General features: G+C 54.2%; 2 protein-coding genes across 3 annotated transcripts; one reads left to right on the top strand and one right to left on the bottom strand.

Annotated features, from left to right (window-relative positions):
* Window positions 1–4,417: 4,417 nt before the first annotated feature.
* On the top strand, window positions 4,418–16,323 carry PEX6 (peroxisomal biogenesis factor 6). Its single transcript, XM_059400439.1, has 17 exons — window positions 4,418–5,348; window positions 6,853–7,016; window positions 7,477–7,560; window positions 11,134–11,236; window positions 11,321–11,454; window positions 12,093–12,204; window positions 12,554–12,762; window positions 13,250–13,445; window positions 13,603–13,679; window positions 13,820–13,952; window positions 14,034–14,239; window positions 14,368–14,429; window positions 14,668–14,776; window positions 15,079–15,195; window positions 15,320–15,397; window positions 15,535–15,674; window positions 15,856–16,323. Exons 1-17 carry the CDS (start codon window positions 4,467–4,469, stop codon window positions 15,990–15,992), a joined length of 2,943 nt encoding a protein of 980 aa, XP_059256422.1. The 5' UTR covers window positions 4,418–4,466; the 3' UTR covers window positions 15,993–16,323.
* A 109-nt stretch (window positions 16,324–16,432) lies between these two features.
* Window positions 16,433–19,281, bottom strand: GNMT (glycine N-methyltransferase). Of its 2 annotated transcripts, none has more exons than XM_059400442.1 (6): window positions 19,024–19,281; window positions 18,050–18,177; window positions 17,485–17,601; window positions 17,120–17,268; window positions 16,889–17,010; window positions 16,433–16,805 (listed from the first exon to the last, which is right to left on the bottom strand). In XM_059400442.1, exons 1-6 carry the CDS (start codon window positions 19,227–19,229, stop codon window positions 16,634–16,636), a joined length of 894 nt encoding a protein of 297 aa, XP_059256425.1. In that variant the 5' UTR covers window positions 19,230–19,281; the 3' UTR covers window positions 16,433–16,633. The 2 variants fall into 2 exon arrangements, with proteins under 2 accessions (XP_059256425.1, XP_059256426.1); XM_059400443.1 differs by having other exon boundaries at window positions 17,120–17,262; window positions 19,024–19,274.
* Window positions 19,282–20,755: the final 1,474 nt, after the last annotated feature.

The following is a 20,755-nucleotide window of genomic DNA, read 5'->3' on the forward strand; positions in this document are numbered from 1 at the left end:
AAAAAAAAAAATCTAAGCCTGGGGCGGGGGTGTGGCATTTGGGTGGCTCAGTTGAGCGTCTGACACTTGGTTTCAGCTCAGGTCATGATCTCAGGGATGGAAGCCCCGGGCCGGGGTCCATAATCAGCATGGCCTCTGCTTAAGACTCTCTCCCTCTTCCCCTGTTCTTTCTTTCTCTCTCTTTCTCTCTCACTCTTATTTTGCTCTCTCATTCTGTCTCTCTACAATAAATAAATCAGGGGCACCTGGGTAGCTTGGTCATTGAGCATCTGACTTCTGCTCAGGTCATGATCCTAGGATCTTGGGATTGAGCCTGCATCCGGCTCCCTGCTGGGCGGGAAGCCCACTTCTCCCTGTCCCACTCCCCCTGCTCATGTCCCCTCTCTCGCTGTGTCTCTCTGTGTCAAATAAATAAATAAAATCCTTTAGAAAATAAAATAAAATAAATTAAATTAAATAAAGGGGCAATTTGGTGGCTCAGATGGTTAAGCATCTGCCTTCAGTTCTCCAGGCCATGCTGTCCAGGTCCTGGGATCAAGTCCCACATCAGGCTCCCAGCTCAGCAGGGAGTCTGCTTCTCCCTCTCCCTTTGCCTCTTCCCCTGCTCATGCAAAAAGTCGACTCCATTAGACTCTTGACTATATGAAGAAACTGGAGAAGGCTCAAGAAAAAGCCTGTGACCCTTGACCTGTACAGCAGTGTTATAAGACAAAGGCCATGGCAGGGAGAAGACAAGACAGAATTGGGAAATATGTAGAATCAACAGGATCTGGTGATTCACTGGACTGTGCAGAAGATGGTAAGGGAAAGGGAGGAGTTGAACATGACTTCTGGAGCCATCAGAGGTGTAGGTGGAAAACCGGTGTTGCAATGGCAAAGGAAGTAAAAGAGGTTTGGTCAATAGTGACACATTCCAAGGAATGACTGAGTAAGATAATGATCAAACAACACTACCTTGATTCTGTAGTTGTAGATGATCTTTGAGGGAAAGTTTTTTTTTTTTTTAAGACTTTATTTATTTGACAGACAGAGATCACAAGTAGGTAGAGCAGGGCACCTGGGTGGCTCAGTCGTTAAGCGTCTGCCTTCGGTTCAGGTCAAGATCCTGGGGTTCTGGGATCGAGTCCCATGTCAGGCTCCCTGCTCAGTGGGGAGCCTGCTTCTCCCTCTCCAGCTCCTTCTGCTTGTGTTCCCTCTTTCCCTATCTCTTTCTGTCAAATAAATAAATAAAAATCTTTAAAAAAAACAACAACAACAAACAAGTAGGCAGAGCAGCAGGCAGAGGGAGAGGGGGAAGCAGGCTCCCCGCTGAGCAGAGAGCCCGATGCGGGGGCCCAATCCTAGGACCCTGGGATCATGACCTGAGCCAAAGGCAGAGGCTTTAACCCACTGAGCCACCCAGGAGCCCGGAGGGAAAGTTTTATAGAAATGGAAGGAAGGTTATAATGAGTTGATGAGTGAGTGAGAGGTAAGGAAGTAAAGGCAACAAATGTAGGTTCCTATCTTATGGAAATATTTTGGCCCTACTGATTAATGAGAATTTCAAAGTAACAAAGCAGACTGCATGCCAACCATTATTTGCTGGGGGAAAAGCCTGGGAAGAAAGGATATTTGGGGCGCCTGGGTGGCTCAGTGGGTTAAAGCCTCCGCCTTCGGCTCAGGTCATGATCCCAGGGTCCTGGGATCGAGGCCCACATCGGGCTCTCTGCTCAGCTGGGAGTCTGCTTCCTCCTCTCTCTCTGCCTGCTTCTCTGCCTACTTGTGATCTCCGTCTGTCAAATAAATAAATAAAATCTTAAAAAAAAAAAAAGAAAGGATATTTGTAGGGGCACCTGGGTGGCTCAGTTGGTTAAGCCAGTGCCTTTGCTCAGGTCATGATCCCAGAATCCTGGAGTCAGGTCCTGCTTTGGGGCAGCTCTGCAGGGAGTCTGCTTCTCCCTCTGACCTTCTCCTCTCTCATTCTCTCTCTCAAATAAATAAAATCTTAAAAAAAAAAAAAGAAGAAGAAGAAAGAAAGGATATTTGTGGATGGGTATTTGTGTCTATATGGCTGCTGAACCAGACAGGAGACCAGATTTATTTACCCATTCCTAAGCTCTCAAGGAGCACTGTAGTCCTGAGGCCCAGAACTTGCCTATGTAAAGCAGGCATATCCTTTTTGGACTCACCCCACCATCCTCCCAGTCCTTGGTCCCTGTGGGAAGCAAGGGACAGAGCCACATTATACAGTTCAGAACTACCAAATGGGAACTTTCACCCATATGAATTCAGGTCTCTAGTACATTCTTACATGCTCTTTTAAAGATGTAGAACTAGAGGAGGAGCATGGCTGACTCAGTCAGTGGAACATGTGACTCTTGATCTCGGGTTGTGAGTTCCAGGCCCATGTTGAGCACAGAGATTACTTAAAAAAAAAGAAAAAAGAAAAAAAGTGGAGGGCTTCCTGGGTTGCTCAGTTGGTTAAATGTCCAGCTCTTGATTTTGGCTCAGTTCAGGTAATAATCTGAGGGTTATAAGATGGAGCCACACACTGGGATCCAAGCTCAGTATGGAGTCTGCTTAATAGATTGTCTCCCTCTGCTTCTGTCCCCACCTCAAGCATGCCTGCTCTCTCTCCCTCTCTCTCAAACAAAACAAAACAAAACAAGACAAAATAAAACAAAAGTGGAATTAGGCAATTTGAAATTTAAGACTAGAATCACCTCCAGGAACTATAATCAGACTTTTAAAAAAATATTTTCTTGGAGGGCTGGGTCGGCATCCGACTCTTGATTTCAACTCAGGTCTTGATCTTTGGGTCATGAGTTCAAGCCCTAGTGTGAAGCCCACTTAACAAATAAAAAATAGGGGCACCTGGGTGGCTCAGTGGGTTAAAGCCTCTGCCTTCAGCTCAGGTTATGATCCCAGGGTCCTGGAATGGAGTCCTGCATTGGGCTCTCTGCTCAGCGGGGAGCCTGCTTCCTCTTCTCTCTCTGCCTGCCTCTCTGCCTACTTGTGATCTCTGTCAAATAAATAAATAAAATCTTTTTAAAAAAAATAATAAATAAAAAATAGGGATCCCTGGGTGGCTCAGCCAGTTAAAGGTCTGCCTTAGGCTCAGCTCATGATCCCAGGGTCCTGGGATTGAGCCTCATATTATGCTCCCTGCTCAGCCGAAAGCCTGCTTCTCCCTCTACCTCTGCCACACCCCTGCTTGTACTCACTTGCTCTCTCACTCCCTCCGTCAAATAAACACAACCTTAAAAAAAAAAACAAAAAACATAAAAATACCTTCTTGTCTCACTAGGAATAGAAATACCTTCTAACATGTAAATCTAATATTCAACTCTCAGATTTTCAGGAAATGTTCAGGAATTCATGATGTACAAAGTAGAAGACTGCCTCAAGTTGTTCAGCTGTGAAGGAAGGGAGAAAGTTAGGCAGTGGTTGAAGAATGCAAGGTCCAGGAAGAATAGATTACCATAAAAAAATTGACTAACTCCAAGAGAAAAAACAATTTTTTTGTTAATTACTGGAGGTGTGGCCTGTCGGTGTCCAAGTGCCTTGTCCAGAGCAGTGGAATTGGAGACAAGGATGGAATCTAAGTAACAGCAAAGCTGGGAAGCAAGCTGTTGGTTCCCTCTCATGACTGAAGCCTTGGACCCCTTTCTTCTGCCTGCTCTACTGCCCCCACCACCACATCGCCCCTCACTCCGCAGGATAGAAACAGGACGTGGGTCTCCAGTCTGCAAGGATTGGTGGGGCGGGGAGAGCAACTGGTTTTGGATGAAAAAGCGAAGCTGCTTTGTCTTCACTTCAAGCTTGGTGGGAGTAGAACGAATAGGACAAGAAACAGGACAAGAAACACTAGGACGTGGGTTTTGTGTAGCATGTGCTGGAACAGGTGAGGCAGTACCAAATACTCCAGGGCTCCATGAATCACAGGTAGTAAGTAATCCAGCCTGCAGCCACTACATAGCCATAAGCACGGCTGAGGCAATTTTATCCTACCACTCCCTCCTGCAACCTTCCCCACAACCACCAAGCCTCAGTGCCTACAGTTCCACCGTGGAAACTATCGGAGTTCCACGGAGGACTGGACTCCTTCCTAAACACTCCACCCGTAGCTCCCAGCCCTGGGCCAAGCTGGTCCTGGGCACGCCGACGGTTCGTTGATCATTCAGTTAACTGTTAAGTGCAAGGCAGGGCAGTGGGGAGGACGTTACTCCCTTAGCAGGCGCGGAAGGCAAATCCCTGCAAACACCGTCTCAAAATGTTGACTACTCCGCGGCAGTGAACGCGTTACCGCCACCGAGAAAGCCACCCCTCAATCCCAGCGGCGGCTCACCCTCCAGGAGCAAGCCAGCCAGGAAAACCCCGCCCCGCCCACTGTCCTAGCACCGCCCTCGACGGAAGCGGAAACGGCAGGCGGCGGTCTGGCTCCGGAAGCCGCTCTCCTTCCCCTTCCTCGTTGGTCTCCTGTCACCATGGCGCTGGCAGTCTTGCGGGTCTTGGAGCCCTTCCCGACCGAGGCACCCCCGTTGGCGGTGCTGCTGCCCCCCGGGGGCCCGTGGCCTGAGGCGGGGTTGGGCCTGGTGCTAGCCCTGCGGCCCGCAGAGGAGAGTCCCGCAGGGCCGGCGCTGTTAGTGACGGCCCTGGAGGGGCCGGGCGCGGAGACCGAGGAGCAGGGTCCAGGGCCCCCGCAGCTACTGGTTAGCCGCGCGCTGCTGCGGCTCCTGGCTCTGGGCTCCGGGGCGTGGGTGCGGGCGCGGCCTGTGCGGCGGCCTCCGGCGCTAGGCTGGGCGCTGCTTGGCACCTCGCCGGGGCCCGGACTGGGACCGCGAGTCGGGCCGCTGCTGGTGCGGCGCGGAGAGGCCCTGCCAGTGCCCGGACCGCGGGTGCTGGAGACACGGCCGGCGTTGCAAGGGCTGCTGGGCCCAGGGACGCGACTAGCTGTGACTGAGCTCCGTGGGCGAGCCAAACTGGGTCAGGAGGCTAGGGACAGCAGCCGGCCCCCACCCCCACCCGTGGTGTCCTCCTTCGCGGTTAACCGCACAGTCCGGAGACTGCGGGGAGTTCTGGGAGGGATTGGAGATTCGCTCGGAGTAAGCCGGAGCTGTCTCCGTAGCCTGGGCCTCTTCCAGGGCGAATGGGTATGGGTGACCCGGGCGGGAGAATCTTCTAACACTTCCCAGCCACATTTGGCCAGGGTTCAGGTCCTAGAGCCTCGCTGGGACCTCTCTGAAAGGCTGGGACCCGGCTCTGGACAGCCGGGAGAGCCCCTCGCAGACGGACTGGCCCTCGTGCCTGCCACTCTGGCTTTTAATCTCGGCTGTGATCTCCTGGAAGTGGGAGAGCTCAGAATTCAGGTAGGATACAGGACTGAGGTTAGGAATGCTTCCACTCCTTATTCCCTCTTATCTAAACTAAATTGGAAGAAGAGAGCTGTAGAGTTTAGATCACTTACTTCTTAGACCTTAATGTCTCTTAGTCTTATTTATCTCTGTAATCAAAATATAATCCTCCATGGTGTAGTGGCACATGGGAAGGGCTTTCATCTATTCAGATGAAAGGAAAGAGTTATCCTCAAGTTACCAGGTGTATACAGTATATTAATCTGCTTAATCAGTTGTCTGTTGAATTGGTTACAGTGTATCCAGGATTGTACTGAGTAATATAGAGGATGATACCTCATTTCTTTTGCTCATGCTTATTCTTGTCTTCAAATTCCTTCCTTTTCTGCTAGCCTCATCTGTTAAAGTCCTACCATCCTTTCCTTCAAAGCCCATCGAAAGACACCACCTTCTTCTCAAAGCCTTACGTGATCTTAGCGTATATTTAACATGACTTCTTTCTCCTATAGCGTTTTGTACCTTTCTTAGGGCATTTATTTTCTGTCCCTTTATGATTGATTATGTACTCTGTCTAATACTCAGTTATATATTGTAAATTCCTCGGAGGGGAGGGCTCGATATTCTCTTTAGTGCCTGGTATTTGGTTTTAATATTTTAGTAAATATACCCAAGAGAAATTTTCTTTCTGCCTTTAAGGAGATTACTTCAAGAAGATCATTGTATTTGGGGGGACAAATAGTTTACTGCTTAATTAGGCACCTAGATGTATGGTTTAAACCTATACTGTCCAATATGGAAGCTGCTAGCCACAGTGTGGCTTTTTAAATTAATTAAAACTAAATAAAATGTAAAACTCGGTTCTTCGGTTGCTTCAGTTACGTGTCAAATACTCAATAGCACATGTAGGTAACATTTCTATCACTGTAGAAACTTCTGTTAGATAATGCTGGCATAGCCAATTAGTGCTCTAAGATGTCAAGAAGGATATAAGATATGCATGAATGGGAGTCAGGTGTGGGTTTCCCTTTGAATGGTGGAGAAACTGGAGTCCTCAGACTGAGGACAGCTCACTGAGGTTCATCTCATTCAGCTGAACCAATCCCTTCAGCTTCAGTGAGACCATATCCTTTTTCCACAGCCTGAATTCAGTGGCCCCACTAATGTCCAATTAATATCAATTCCAGTTGCTCCCTGGTGTCACTCAAAAGGACTTGTGGAAATTAAATGTCTATCATTTTCCTGGCTCAGGGTCAACTTAAAGGTATTGCAGAAAGGTTATTCGTACTGGGGAGCTTTTTGGAACTAGAGTCAGAAATCTCTTCCTGGTGGTGCCCATGAGAAGGACAGGTTTCTGTTTCTAGGGAAGATACAGGAATTCAGTTTGGCTACCTTAGGCCTCCCGTCCCACAGGCCCTGTGGCTGGAGGATGCAAAGAGAAATGTTGGCTGCTACAGTTAAGGTGGGGCAGAGCCTGACTCCTTGGAAGAAGGTTGTAAGGTGGTGGTTATTTCTCTGATAGAGGTACTTGGAAGGCTCCAGAACCCCTGAAGACAATGGAAGCTGTTCACTGCTGTCTGGGCCTCTGTTTGCCAAAGAGTTACACATCGAAATTGTGTCCTCTCCACATTACAGCACCAACGGAAATTATGACCGTGTTCTTTACCGGCACTTTCAGACACCCAGGTTAGCTGCTTACCCCCTGTCAGGAGGATAGCATCTCACCCTTGCTCTTCTATCCCATGCCTTAGAATCCGGTCCCACAGAGCCTCTGACTTTACAAAGCCACATTTTTTGGCAATACTGTGGCTAGATGCCTCTTTGTGTGGCAGGTGGTCAGTAGAAGAGAAATTGGTACCAGAAGGTGAATCTGGACATTTTAAACTGAGAAACCTCTTTGATTTGAGAGGGCCTGCAAAGAGCCAGGATCCTGCTCTGCCCTCACTGCTGAGTCCCCCTTTCTAGCCTCTCTGCCATTCCCCCCAGCTCATTCTAGGTCAGACCTGGTGTCCGGACAACTGCTTGGGATCTCTGAGTGGGCAGTAGGCCCCTATGGTCTGCGGGTTGGGAGTAGACATGTGCGGATGCGTCGGCCCATGTTCTTGACCCTCATTGTGAGCTGACCAGGGCCACTGCTGTGTTGCAGGGCAGTCCAGGAAGGGGATGTTCTGTGTGTGCCAACAGTTGGGCAAGTAGAGATCCTGGAAGGAAGCCCAGAGAAACTGCCCAGGTACGCACCTGCCTCTTATCCTACAGCTGGGATTCCTAACCTGGGTGCAAGAGTTCTATGATCACCTCCCCACATGTGAAATAATTTTGTATATAAGAAACCTTTGTTGTCATGTACATTTTTTTTTTTTTTAAGATTTATCTATCTGACAGAGAGAAATCACAAGTAGACAGAGAGGCAGCCAGAGAGAGAGAGAGAGAGAGAGGGAAGCAGGCTCCCCGCCGAGCAGAGAGCCCGATGCGGGACCCGATCCCAAGACCCTGAGATCACGACCCGAGCCGAAGGCAGCGGAAGGCAGCGGCTCAATCCACTGAGCCACCCAGGCGCCCCTGTTGTCATGTACATTTTTAAAAAGATTGTATTCATTTACTTGGGAGAGAGAACACGAGCACTGGGGGGAGGGGGGAGAGGGAGAAGCAGACTTCCCCACTGAGCAAGGAGCCTGATTTGGGGCTCTACCCCAGGACCCTGGGATCATAAGCTGAGCTGAAGGCAGACACTTAACTCACTGAGCTCCCCCAAGTACCCCTGTCATGTACATTTTTCTAGAGAAAAAGTACATGCTTTCTTCAGGTTCTCAAATAGACACAGGACTGAAAAAAGATTAAGAACCACTGCTGCCTTCGGGAGGTATTTATCCTCAAATAATTGGGTGGTCATAGGTAAAGGAAAGCATTAAGAAGTTTAAGGACCTAGACCAACATGAGATTCCTTGCTTTTCATTCATAACCGCAGGGTCATTTGGGCCAGGTTTCGGGCCACGCTTCCCATATACTCAACATAAGGAGACCTGGGCTTTGATTTCTGCCCTAATTAATGGTGTGTGCACATGCAGCTTTTCAATTCCATCTCCCAAAATAAGGGAGAGACAGATTGATGCTGTCATTGAAAGGCTGCCTCTTTCTCCTTATTCTCAATAAGGAGCAAGAAATTAAGTATAAGTGACCCAACCACCCAAAACAAGGAGTCCAACCTTTCTCCCCCTGTAGATACTGATCACAGAGGTTCCATGTAAAATGGAAGGCAAGGAATTCAGAGATTGCTTTGGTTTTCTGTGAAGCAGGAGAATGCGTAGCCTGATACCCCAAGACTGATTTTCTGTAGCCATGTACTAGAAGGAGAACACAACAGGGGATTTCAATGAGGTGGTGCCAGCCAGCCAGAAGGAACTGAGGTGTATGAGTTGGCAGGCCCAAGGTCTCTGGCCTAATAGCCTGGGTCCTCTGCCGGGAGAGATGCCTTGTGTGGAGTGCCTGATTCATTCTTGGTCAACATTCAGAGCTCGGTTTATTCAGAGCTGTGGTACCCACACGAGGGTCTGATAGTGCCCTTTGTAACCCCATTTAATGCTCATGGCACCTCTTTGAGCTTTCCCAAATCTAATCTACAACTGGGGCCTGGTAGAAAATGCCAGGCTGATGTGTATTAGTTACTTCCCATTTGTGCCTCCCATCTTAAATATAGCTAATATCTACGAGCTAGCTTTCTGTAGGAATATTACAGAAGGCCCACCCTTTGTACTTCAAAGGAAAGCAGACACTGGGCCCTTCTGAGACAGACCAGCAAGCCTGTTCTGTTCCTGGGTCTCTGCTGTTCCAGCCCTGTAGAGACCTGCCTCCCTCCTCTGGGTGCTGAGCCCACAGTTCTTCCCACTGAGCAGGTCCTGGAAAGCAGGATTAGGGTGGGCAGGTGGGTCCAAAGACAGACAGAGATGGGTGCTTTAGCCCTCCTCCCCCAAACCTGGTAAGGGAAGCCTTTGCTGGGGAGTCCTGTGATCCCTGGACTGGAATTCCAGTGGTGGTGCTGTGGTCTCTGCAAGCTCTTCCATGGTTCTCCTCCCCCAGAACAAGCCAGCAGGATCTAGCTCCACTGTCTTGAGAACACAACCCAGCGTTCCCCAGTACCCAGATATGTTCAAGAGGTCTGGTCCTTGTACTTACCGAGATGGTCCTGCTGTCCTTGGATTCCACTGCTCACCATGTGCACTGTGACTCAGGGTTGAGATGCCAGGTTCTAGAACTACCCACTGTTCATTAATACTGAATAACAGGAAGACACTGGCTTCCCTATGTTCCACTTTTTATCACGATATCTGCCTACTCTAATAACTGCCAAAGTTCATAGTACTGATCTAGTATGCTTCTCCCCTCCACCTGGAGTTATTCCCATACACCTCACTTGCTGCCAGAGTAAGCAGCTTTATGAATGAGACAATGTGAACAAAAGAATTTGCACGGACTGGAGCTTAAAGAGGCCCAAGTTAGAGTCTGGGCCAAGTCATTGCCTTTCCCCCTAGGATTAAAGAGGGGAATCATTCATCGTTTCTTTTCTGGAAGATTGGGCTAGTACTATCTGCTCCCCACTGCACCCTTCTTAGGCTGAGTGGCCCCAACTCACTCTGAGACTAGCCAGTGAATGCACAGCCCTGGTTATGGCTGAGAGGAGCTTTCAAAATTACAGATGCCTGAGCCCTGCCCAGAACTATTGACGCAAAGTCAAGGTGAGGCTGGGGCCTGCCTGGCTGGCTCAGTCAGTAGAGCATGCAACTCTTGAGCTCAGGGTCATAAGTTCAAGCCCCACACTGGGCATTGAGACTACTTTTTTAAAAATTGTGATCTCATTCATACATTTAAAGCATACCGCTCAGTAGCTTTTACTATATTCGTAAGATTTTGCAACCAACACCAGTATCTAATTCCAGAACATTTTCATCCCCCCCAAGCCCCTTCCCATTAGCAGACCCTACCTACTCCCTCCTTCCCACAGCCCCAGCAAATACCAGTTTGTCGAATAGAATCATGCAATATGTAGGAGATGTTGATGTTCCCAAATTTCACAGATAATTCTAATGTGCAGCCAAAATGGAAAATCATTAGATGTCTTTAATAAGGAATCTGCAATTCAATTTTGTGGATTACCAGATAAGCCAAGGGCCCCTTCCTGCTGAGGTTTTGGAAGGCTTTGTATGAATTGGCAGGGGGAAGACTGTGTTCTGAAGCCTTTGAAAATGGTCAGATGAGGGGCACCTGGGTGGCTCAGTGGGTTAAAGCCTCTGCCTTCGGCTGAGGTCATGATCCCAGTGTCTGGGATCGATCGAGCCCCATGTCGGGCTCTCTGCTCTGCGGAGAGAGCCTGCCTCTGCCTGCCTCCCTGCCTACTTGTGATCTCTCTCTATCTCTGTCAAATAAATAAATAAAATCTTTAAAAAAAAAATGGTCACATGATCATTTGCTCAGTGCAGCTGTGGCTTCTCCCACTGGAACTGTAGGGGGGGCCATTTATCTGGAGAAACACCCCAAGGCTCTCTGATGGTTGTCATGAGGGATACCGCGGGCAGCTCTCACTCCTGCCCTCAAAATGCGCAGGAGCCTGCCAGGGAGATAAGAAGGACCACTACTTGCTCTCCCTTACCTTCCCCCCCACCACCCCCTGCTGGGTCTGGGGGCAGTTGTTTGTGCTGCTCTTGAGTTTGTCCCTGCAGTCCACCTCTGCGCTGGAGACAGCCACCTTGTCCTTTTGGGAGGGACGTATGTGGGCTCTGGATCTGCAGTTCATTGGGCTTCTTTTCTGCAGGTGGCGGGAAATGTTTTTTAAAGTGAAGAAAACTGTCGGCGAAGCTCCGGATGGGCCGACCGGGGCCTACTTGGCGGACACGGCTCATACCTCCTTGTACCTGGTGAGGCCCTGGGGATGGGACTAGACCTGGGAAAAGGGACAGAAACAGCTTCCAGACACTAAAGCTTCCTCCCACCTTGCACAGGTGGGTTCTACCCTGAGCCCTGTTCCCAGTCTCACTTCAGGAGAATCCACTCCCTGGAACAGCCTGTCACCTCCAGGCCTGGAAACCTTGGTGACTGAGCTTTGTGCTGCCCTGAAGCCTCGCCTCCAGCCGGGGTGAGTGAGGCTGCGACCCCAGGGTATGAGAGAAGCCTGCTCGGGACATCTCTGGAGGGGCAGTGGGCTGGACAAGCAGTCCCTAATGCGCTGGCCAGCATAAGGTTGGTGGTCCTCCCTCAGACCAGTATGCCCAGGCCGCTAGCCCACGTCCTTTCTGTAGGCAAATTCCTAGGCTCTTTCCTGGGGGTAACCTCTGCCCTCCAGGGTTGGCTTTGGAAGCAGAATCTCCACCGGGGATAGCTGTCTTGGAGATCGCCCTTCCCCGTGGGGAGCCCACTAGCCACGCTGGCCTTCACCAAAGGACACAGCTCCTCATACCACTGGCCTATGTGTAGACACAGACCCTGCCCTCCCTCCTCTCAATATAGTCCAGACCAGACATAGTAGTCAAGGCTTTACTGAAGACAGCGATGACAAAAGGGAACGGTCCTGGCTGCTGGGTATGCTCCCTGCCCCTGCCAGAGCCCCACAGGTGGCATGGGAACTACAGCCTCACCACTGGGCAGCAGCCCTGGAGGAGGAAGGGGCCTACAAGGAGGGGAGTGCCTGCTTTCTCGATCCAGGGGTCCCTCTGTTACTGAGGGCTCTCAATTTGAGCAGAATAGAAAAGACAAGTGTCTGTTCTCTGGTTGCAGAGGTGCTCTGTTGACAGGAACCAGCAGTGTCCTTCTCCGGGGCCCCCCGGGCAGTGGGAAAACCACAGCTGTCACTGCAGCCTGTAGCCGCCTCGGGCTCCACCTGCTGAAGGTGAGGGTACCTGGAGAGTTGAACCCCAAGTACACCTCCTGGCCCGGAGTTTCCCTCTCCCCTCCCCCTTCTGGCCACCAGCCTGGCCCCAGGACCTGAGCAGGTCAGACATATTCCCATGATTCTCCGCTACTGAAAGATACTTTCAAAAAGGAAGGGGTTTGAAGATTGTGACGCGCGGTCCAGGGACTGAGGTCAGGGTAAAGAAGAGGTACCACTTGGCTAGTGTTACTGCTCCCCTGTCTCCGCCCTCTAAAAAAAGATCTTCCGCCTCTTCTTGTGGCTCCTGTCCCTGCCCTTTCTGCCTCCATCACGCCTGCCCTTTGCTCACAGGCCACCTTGTCCCCAGGTGCCCTGCTCTAGCCTCTGCGCCGACAGCAGTGGGGCTGTGGAGACGAAGCTGCAGGCCGCCTTCTCCCGGGCCCGGCGCTGCCGGCCTGCGGTTCTGTTACTGACAGCCGTGGACCTCCTGGGCCGGGACCGTGACGGGCTAGGGGAGGACACCCGTGTGGTGGCCACGCTGCGTCGCCTCCTCCTCGATGAGGATCCCCTCACCAGGTATTGTGCAGAGCTGGGACTGTAAAGGGCGAGGCCCAGCCCCCCCACCTCTCTTCAGCCTGTTGTCTTCTCTTCCTCAGTGGCTTCTCAGACCTCTCGCCCATTTGGCTGTCCTCCTGGCAGTCCTGAGCTGAGGGGCTTGGGGTATCCAGAGGGAGGGGGATGATGCGGTCCCTAGTATTTCGTGGGGAGCACCACGTTAGAGGAAAAGCACAGCATCTCCCCTCAGTGAGCTCCCTGTGTGAGGGGGGTGGTCACAGGTCTCTCTCAGGTGTGCCCATGGAGCCCCTGCAGGAAGCTTTGGGGTGCTCAGCTCCCTCTCGCACCCACCTCCTCCCTGCCCAGCACCCACCCCAGCACTCACCAGCACCCCAGCACCCCCAGCACCCACCCACCTCCCTGCCCCACTGCACCAGCCTCACCACAAGACAGCCCTCAGGGGCCACCAGCCACGCTCTGGCCCTCAGCGCCGGCTCTGTGTCTGCAGCCGCCCGCCCCTGCTGGTCGTGGCTACCACGAGCCAGGCCCAGGACCTGCCTGCCGATGTGCAGACGGCGTTTCCTCACGAGCTGGAGGTGCCCGTGTTGTCAGAGGGGCAGCGGCTCAGTGTCCTGCGGGCCCTCACCGCCCACCTTCCCCTGGGCCAAGAGGTGAACCTGACGCAGCTGGCACGGCGGTGTGCAGTGAGTACCCTGAAGAGGCACGCACCCCCGCCCCCCAGTCCCGCTGCCCTGCCCCTGCAGGCTTCAGCCCGGGGCCTCTGTTCCTGCTGGGGGGCCAGCTTCTGAGGGTTCCTTCCTGCTGTGCCCAGCTCCCGTGCCCTCTCCTGTGCTTCCCCAGGGCTTCGTGGTAGGGGATCTCTATGCCCTTTTGACCCACAGCAGCCGGGCAGCCTGCGCCAGGATCAAGAACTCGGGGTGAGAAAACTGGGAGGGAAAGGAGGCAAGAGGAAATATGGAGGAGGAGGGTGGGAGTTGGGGAAGGGGGAGGAGGACCATGTTGGGGAGGATGCTTCTGGTCAGCTCCTCCAGAGGTCCTCCTGGGTTTCTCTTTGCAGCTCGGCAGGTGGCTTGACTGAGGAGGACGAGGGGGAGCTGTGTGCTGCTGGCTTTCCTCTCCTGGCTGAGGATTTCGGGCAGGCCCTAGAGCAGCTGCAGACAGCTCATTCCCAGGCCATTGGAGCCCCCAAGGTAGAGACTCCAGGTCCTCGGAGGTAGGACAGGAGTTCTCTCCACTACCCTGCCCCCAACCACATACTTTCCATTTCCTAGATCCCCTCTGTGTCCTGGCATGATGTGGGCGGGCTGCAGGAGGTGAAAAAGGAGATTCTGGAGACCATTCAGCTCCCTCTAGAGCACCCCGAGCTGCTGAGCCTGGGCCTCAGGCGCTCGGGCCTTCTGCTCCATGGTCCGCCGGGCACGGGCAAGACCCTCCTGGCCAAGGCAGTAGCCACCGAATGCTGCCTTACCTTCCTCAGGTGGCGAGGGGGTGTGGAAGGGGTGGTGGGTGGACTGGGAGCTTCCAGAGGCTGGGGAGCCTGAGGGAGGCTGGCTGGGAGGTTAGTTGTGTGCTTACGCATCTGATGAATCTCATCCTCTCCCTCAGCGTGAAGGGGCCTGAGCTCATCAACATGTATGTGGGTCAGAGTGAGGAGAATGTGCGAGAAGGTGAGCAAGGAGGGGCCAGGCTTCTAGCTCTTCCCAAACCCTAATGGCCCTTGTGCCTCCCTGACCCTCCAGTGGCTCCTAGTCTTTGCACCGCCTCATGGTCCTTTCTACAAGAGGACCTGCCCAGAGTGGCCTAGCACCTAGAGTGACGAATTGTCACTCCTGGCTCCCCTCCTCCATCGCCTGACTTCAGACCCCCCTGAGCTTCCCCCTCCTTTGGGTCCCTTTCTCTCCTCAGTGTTTGCCAGGGCCAGGGCCGCAGCTCCGTGCATTATCTTCTTCGATGAGCTGGACTCCCTAGCCCCGAGCCGGGGGCGAAGCGGAGACTCTGGAGGTGTGATGGACAGGTGGGGGTCTCAGCCAGATTGGAGTCTGGGGTCTAAGGCGGAGGGACGGGAGACAGGTTGCGGCAGTCTTTATAGAGCCCAGAGCTTGCCAGCCATTCCAGTTCCCAAATAGTGAAACAGAGAAAAGGGGGCCGTGGGGTTGGGGGGGGAACACTGAGATCAGGGGGCATGCATGGAAGGGTACACAGGACCCAGCTGTGTCGGTGGCCCCTCGGGGAAGGCCTGGCGAGGAGGGGCCCCACAGGCAGGGCAGAGGCTAGGGAAGGGCCAAGGACACTCTGGCTCCATGTCCTCACTTGCAGGGTGGTGTCTCAGCTCCTGGCCGAGCTGGATGGTCTTCACAGCACTCAGGATGTGTTTGTGATTGGAGCCACCAACAGACCAGACCTCCTGGACCCTGCCCTTCTGCGGCCCGGCAGGTACACACCCTGAACCGCTCACCTCAACTATGCCCACCTGGGCCTGGCCCCTGAGCCCCAGCCTGTGCCCCCTCCACCCTGGTGCTGGGCTCTCTGACACTCATGCCTGCCCGTTTCCCTACAGATTTGACAAGCTGGTGTTCGTGGGAGTGAGCGAGGACCGTGCCTCCCAGCTCCGTGTTCTAAGTGCCATTACACGCAAGTATGCCCCGTTAGCGGGAGACTCTGAGGGGCCTTGGGCCTTGGGATGGTTAGGGAATAAAGGCAATGTGCCGAATAAGCTGGTCCAGGATGCCTTTTGACACACTCAACCATTTCTTTCCTCTGCCGGCACAACAGATTCAAGCTAGAACCTTCCGTGAGCTTGGTGAATGTGCTGGATCACTGCCCTCCCCAGCTGACGGGGGCAGACCTCTACTCCCTCTGCTCTGATGCCATGACAGCTGCCCTCAAACGCAGGGTCCGGGACCTGGAAGAAGGTGAGCCATTTGCCAGCCCCAGAGGTGGACCAAAAAGCTAATGGGATCCAGGCCTGCTCCTGGATTTCAGAGGAGGGACTACTGACATCTGGGGGCTCTGGGCAAGAAGGGGCCCACCCCAAGGCTCTGTCCTCCTCGGACCCAGACCACAGGCTATTTCCCCCTCGTTTCCCCCCACCAGGGCTGGAGGCCGGCAGCTCGGCACTGCTCCTCACCATGGAGGACCTGCTGCAGGCCGCCGCCGGGCTGCAACCGTCGGTCAGCGAGCAGGAACTGCTCAGGTACAAGCGCAGCCAGCGCAAGTTTGCGGCCTGCTAGGAGCCTCCTGCCCTCTGGCCCGCGAGGGCCGAAGGTGCTAGGTAACCCCGCAGACTCTGGAGAGAGCAAAGGGCTCCTTCTCCGCCTGCTGCTGTCGCACCCAAAGGCTGCCTACCTCCAGGCAGACGCCCTCGGAGCCGGAGCCGAGCAGCCCCACAAGCGCTCAAAGGGCATCACCCCCGCCTACGGGTTTGTCCTTCCATGCCAGCTTCAGCTCCAGGACTAAAGACACCCTGCTCAGGAGGAGGAGCTTGGGCCTGGATGTAGCGCAGGGGTTGGGCCCCAGAGGGAGCCCAGTCTTGGCTGAAAATAAAGTCTATGCTGCCCCCTGCTGGTTGTGGTCTGAACGGCTGGCGTGGAAGAGCTTGTGGAAGGAGTAAGGCCAAGGGAGGGCACCTCCGGGAGCTGGAGCCTTCTGACCCAAACACAAGGCATGCAGAAAACGAAAAAGGCACAGACTGTATTGCTCACGCTTCCATTTGCCCAAATCCCTACACCTACAGCAGCAGTCTGCCCCTCCCCACACCCCAGGATCTGTGCTGGGGGCTGCCCTCGGTATGGGACCCCTGGTCCCCACCTCCCCAGCCAGATCAGGCAGGGCCTGGGCAGAGGGTTGTAGGAGCTGAGGCCACGCTCAAGGCTCAGTCCGTCCTCTTGAGCACGTGGATGAAATAGCAAGGGATATAGGCCTGGCCCGGCTTGTAAGGCTTGAAGTCACCCAGGACGCTGTGCTGGCACTTGCCCCCGAAGGCTGCTCGGAGCAACTCCGTGAAGGAAGCCAAACAGTGTGGGTAGTAGGAGAGCCGGAACTTACTGCAACAGAGCCCCCAGGCAGCCGTGAAGACTGGCAGCCTCAGCAACGCCCCCTCCCACCCCCCAGCAAGCCCAGGGGCTACCTCAAGCCAGGGGAACCATCCTGGCCAGCCCCTGGCACCTGCACTGTATAGTCCAGGGTCACCATGTGGGCCTTGTTGTTCACAGTCAGCACGGACGTTGTGATGTCCTTGGTCAGGTCACTCTGTAGGTGGCGGGACAGGTGGCTACATTAGCCTCTGCAACCACTGGGGGACCTGGACCCCAGGATGCCATCCCCTCCTTCTGGGCCTCCCACCCTCGGGGACCCCCACCTTATAGTAGATGTTCTTTCCTGGGGGTGCACAGCCTGTGCTGAGGATGTGGTCGTAGTTGCGATGGTCAATGACCAGCAGGCCCCCAGAACGCACCATGCTCGCGATATTCTTCAGCGCCAGCCGGTGCTCGCTCTGGTCTCCTGGAGCTCAGGATGGGGACAGAGAGGCTGCGTCTGCCGAGAGCCCTGGGGTCCAGTCTCCCTCCCATCTTCCTCCTCCTCCCTGGGGATACGGATGCCAAGGGCAGAGCAGAGCGGAACAGAAAACAGTCTGCTCTGACAGAAGAGCAGGCACCCAGAGGGTCTGTGGAAAGAGGCAGAGCTCAAAGCAGGGGCCAGGATCCAGGCCACACCCCCTCTCACCTTTGCAGTCTGGCAGGTGGGCAAAACTGTTTCCAAGGCAGATGACCGCATCAAAGCCACCCCCTGGTGACTGGGGCACATCTTTGTCCAAGGTCATCCAGTTGGCTTCTTCAATGACTGGGACCAGGAAGGGGAAGAGGGATCAGGATGGCCCCATGGCCCCAGCAGTACCCACCTACACCAAGTGCAGCCCTGCGTCAGTTTCCCCTTCAAGATACACGGGGATTCCCTATCCAGTTAGGGGAATGGGGTCATTATGGAAATGGAGGGTGAAGGGGAGGAGGAGTCAAAGGTGGAGGAAGCTGTGATTGGGAAGAATGGCTCTGCGCTTCCCGGTTTTTATCTGGGAGAAAGGAGAAGACCCTACAAACTTCACTAAAACTAGCCCCTCGTTACCAGATACCTCATTCCGGTGCCTGAGCCTCCCTTTCCCGGGAAATGAAAGTAATTTTGCTGTCGCCTTAAGGAAATCAAGCACTCCAGCCACAGGAGCTAAAGGAGCCCGGGGCAGAAAGTACTGTACCCTGGGGTGCTGGGCAGGGAGGGCCCGACTGGACCTGCGTACCCCACTTGTCGAAAGCCGGCTCATGCCTCCGGTTCCAGCGCTCTTTAAGCGCATACTTCAGCATCTTGTCACTGGCATCTACACTGGTCACGCTGAAGCCCTCTTCCACCAGCATGATGGAGTCCACCCTGGGCAGGGCCGGAGGGGAAAGGCAGAGAGGGGCAGTCAGGGGGCCTAGGAAGGCAAGGAGGAGACCCTATGCTGGACACTTCCATCTCCTCCACTCATCTTCTTCCATGTCTCCCCAGGCCCTCTCCACCTACCTCGAATGAGGTTCCTCACATCCGTGTTATCACCAGGTAGCGACTTTCCCGTTTTGTTTTTTTAGCACCCATTCAGAGCCAGGCACCCTATCAGTGTGCACTAATCCTCCTGGCAACCCTGGTAACTGGTGTTAGCCCCACTGGATAGATGGGGCAAACTGAGGACCCGTGCCTGGGGAGGTAGTACAGCCTGGGGGTTTGGAGCATAGGCCAGACCCGGACCCACCCAGGTCTGAATCTCCTCTCTACTAGGTAGAGGGCCTTCACTCCTCTGAGGCAGGTTTCTGACCACTGTAAATGGGACAGCATTCCCTAGCTCATGAGGCTTTGTGAGGACCTTAAACGCGGACCTGTGGACAGCTCCTGGCACAGCGCGTGGCACAGGCAAATATTGAACGAATGTTAACTGTTAACACTGTCCAAGGCCATACCTGGGGAGCCATGCCAGAGCCAGCACCCGTGAGAGCTTCCGCTGGTCTAGCTCCAAAGCCCGGCCGCCGCGTCGCCGCGAGGTGCCCCGCAGTCCCCACCCTGAGTCCCACCCTGCGGTGCCCACACCCCCCTCGCACCCTGGGTGCCCTCCGCCCCGCCTCCGGCCCGCTCTACCCCGCCGCCCGTCCCCGTCCGGCTGCGGGTCGCCGGAGGAGGCGGCCGGACGAGCCTGGCCGAGGTCCCCCTGCCCGCCCCTCGCCGCCCCCCGCCCGGGCTCACCCGGTGCCGCAGGCCACGTCGAGCACCCGCTGGCAGCCGTGCTGCCGCAGCAGCCCGAGTAGCCAGGCCTTGTACTCGGCCGTGCGGCTGCGGGTGTCCCCGATGTAGAGCTGCCACACGCGCGCCGCCTCTCCGTCCGCGTACTGGTCCGGGAGCCCTTCGGCCGCCACCCCCAGGGAGCGGGTGCGGTACACGCTGTCCACCATCCTGCGGCGCGCCTGGCCGGGCGCCGCTCCGCGTTTATATACTCCGGCCCTGCCCGAGGCCGGCCGCCCCACCTGCCCAATGGCAGGTGAGCGCGGGGACACGCCCCTGCTGGGCTTGCCGCCCCGGGGAGGGCACCACCCGGCGAGGCGAACCAGCCCTTCTCGCCTGCGGGAAGATCCCGTCCCCCAGGCGACCTCTTGGCGGGAAAGGGCCTGCCCAGCCCCACCCCCTTTAAGCCGGGCCTCTGGAGCACTCGGGAGGGGCCAGCAGAGGGGGCAGCGGTGAGATCGCCCACTCCACCGCCACCTAAATTGGGTAGAGAAAAAAAAAAAACTTGCCAGTCCACACCGAGTTCAGCGCCTCGGATTGGACCGACCCGGGCGAAGGAAGGTATTAGCATATCTAAAGAAGGACCGTCCGCTGAAGGAGGCCCGGGTCAGCCAAGAAAGGGAGGAATAGGAAGTATCTGGGGATAATGCTAGTCCGGCCACCCAAGTCCAGGAGCAGTTCTGGCCCAGCGGGTCGTGGCCCACCTGGAGGCAGGTGCTCATCTACGGTGGAGGTAACGCTTAAGCTTTCCCATGAGTCGGCTAAGGCGGGGTCGGTCCTTTCCTCCCAATTCTTCACTGACTGGCACCCTTCTAAGCACAATTTGCTGTTTGAGGCCCCTGTTCGAAACCCAGCATTACCAAAAAAAAAAAAAAGAAAAGAAAAAAAAAGAAAAAAAAAGAATAATAAGTAAACATAAAAATTAAAAAAAAATATCTTAAAGATTTTATTTTTAAGTAATCTCTGCACCAAACATGGGGGTCAAAGTCACAATCCTGAGATCAAGAGTAGCCTGCTTTACTGTGACTGAGCCAGCCAGGTGCCCATAAAAGTCTGTTATTTTTAAAAAATTTTAGACGGGGGGAGGGGCAAAGGGAGAGGGAGAATCTCTAGGAGGTTCCATGCCCAGTGCAAAGCTGGACACTGGCTCCATCTCACAACCCTGAGATCATGTCCCCAGCCAAAATCAGGAGTCCGGCACTTAACCAACTGAGCCACCCAGGCACCCCTAAAAGTTTTGAAATTTTGTTATGTTTTAAGATTTTATCTATTCACTTATTTTAGAGAGCAAGAGCCAGCCAGCGTGCAGGGAGGGGCGGTGGGTGGAGAACAAGAGAAGGAGGAGGGCTGAGCAGACTTGCACTGGATACAAAGCCCCACCTTCGGCTTGGCTTGTAAGGACCCTGAGATCAAGAGTTGGGCCGCTGAGGGACGCCTGGGAGGCTCAGTCCGTTAAGCTGCTGCCTTCAGGCTCAGGCACGGAGCCTGCTTTTCTCTCTGCCTCTGCCTGCTTGTGCGAGCTCTCTCTCTCTCTCTGACAAATAATAAAATCTTTAAAAAAAAAAAAAAAAAGAGCTCGCTGCTGAACAAATGAGCCAGCCAGGCGCCCCTAGAAGTTTTAATTTTGTAAACACTATCTGCTTTCAATAGAGGTACCCACAGGGTGGGAAGTCCAGGGTTAGGGGTGGAAAAGCTT

The sequence above is a fragment of the Mustela nigripes genome, chromosome 5, assembly GCF_022355385.1.
Source record: "Mustela nigripes isolate SB6536 chromosome 5, MUSNIG.SB6536, whole genome shotgun sequence".
Taxonomy (NCBI): domain Eukaryota; kingdom Metazoa; phylum Chordata; class Mammalia; order Carnivora; family Mustelidae; genus Mustela; species Mustela nigripes.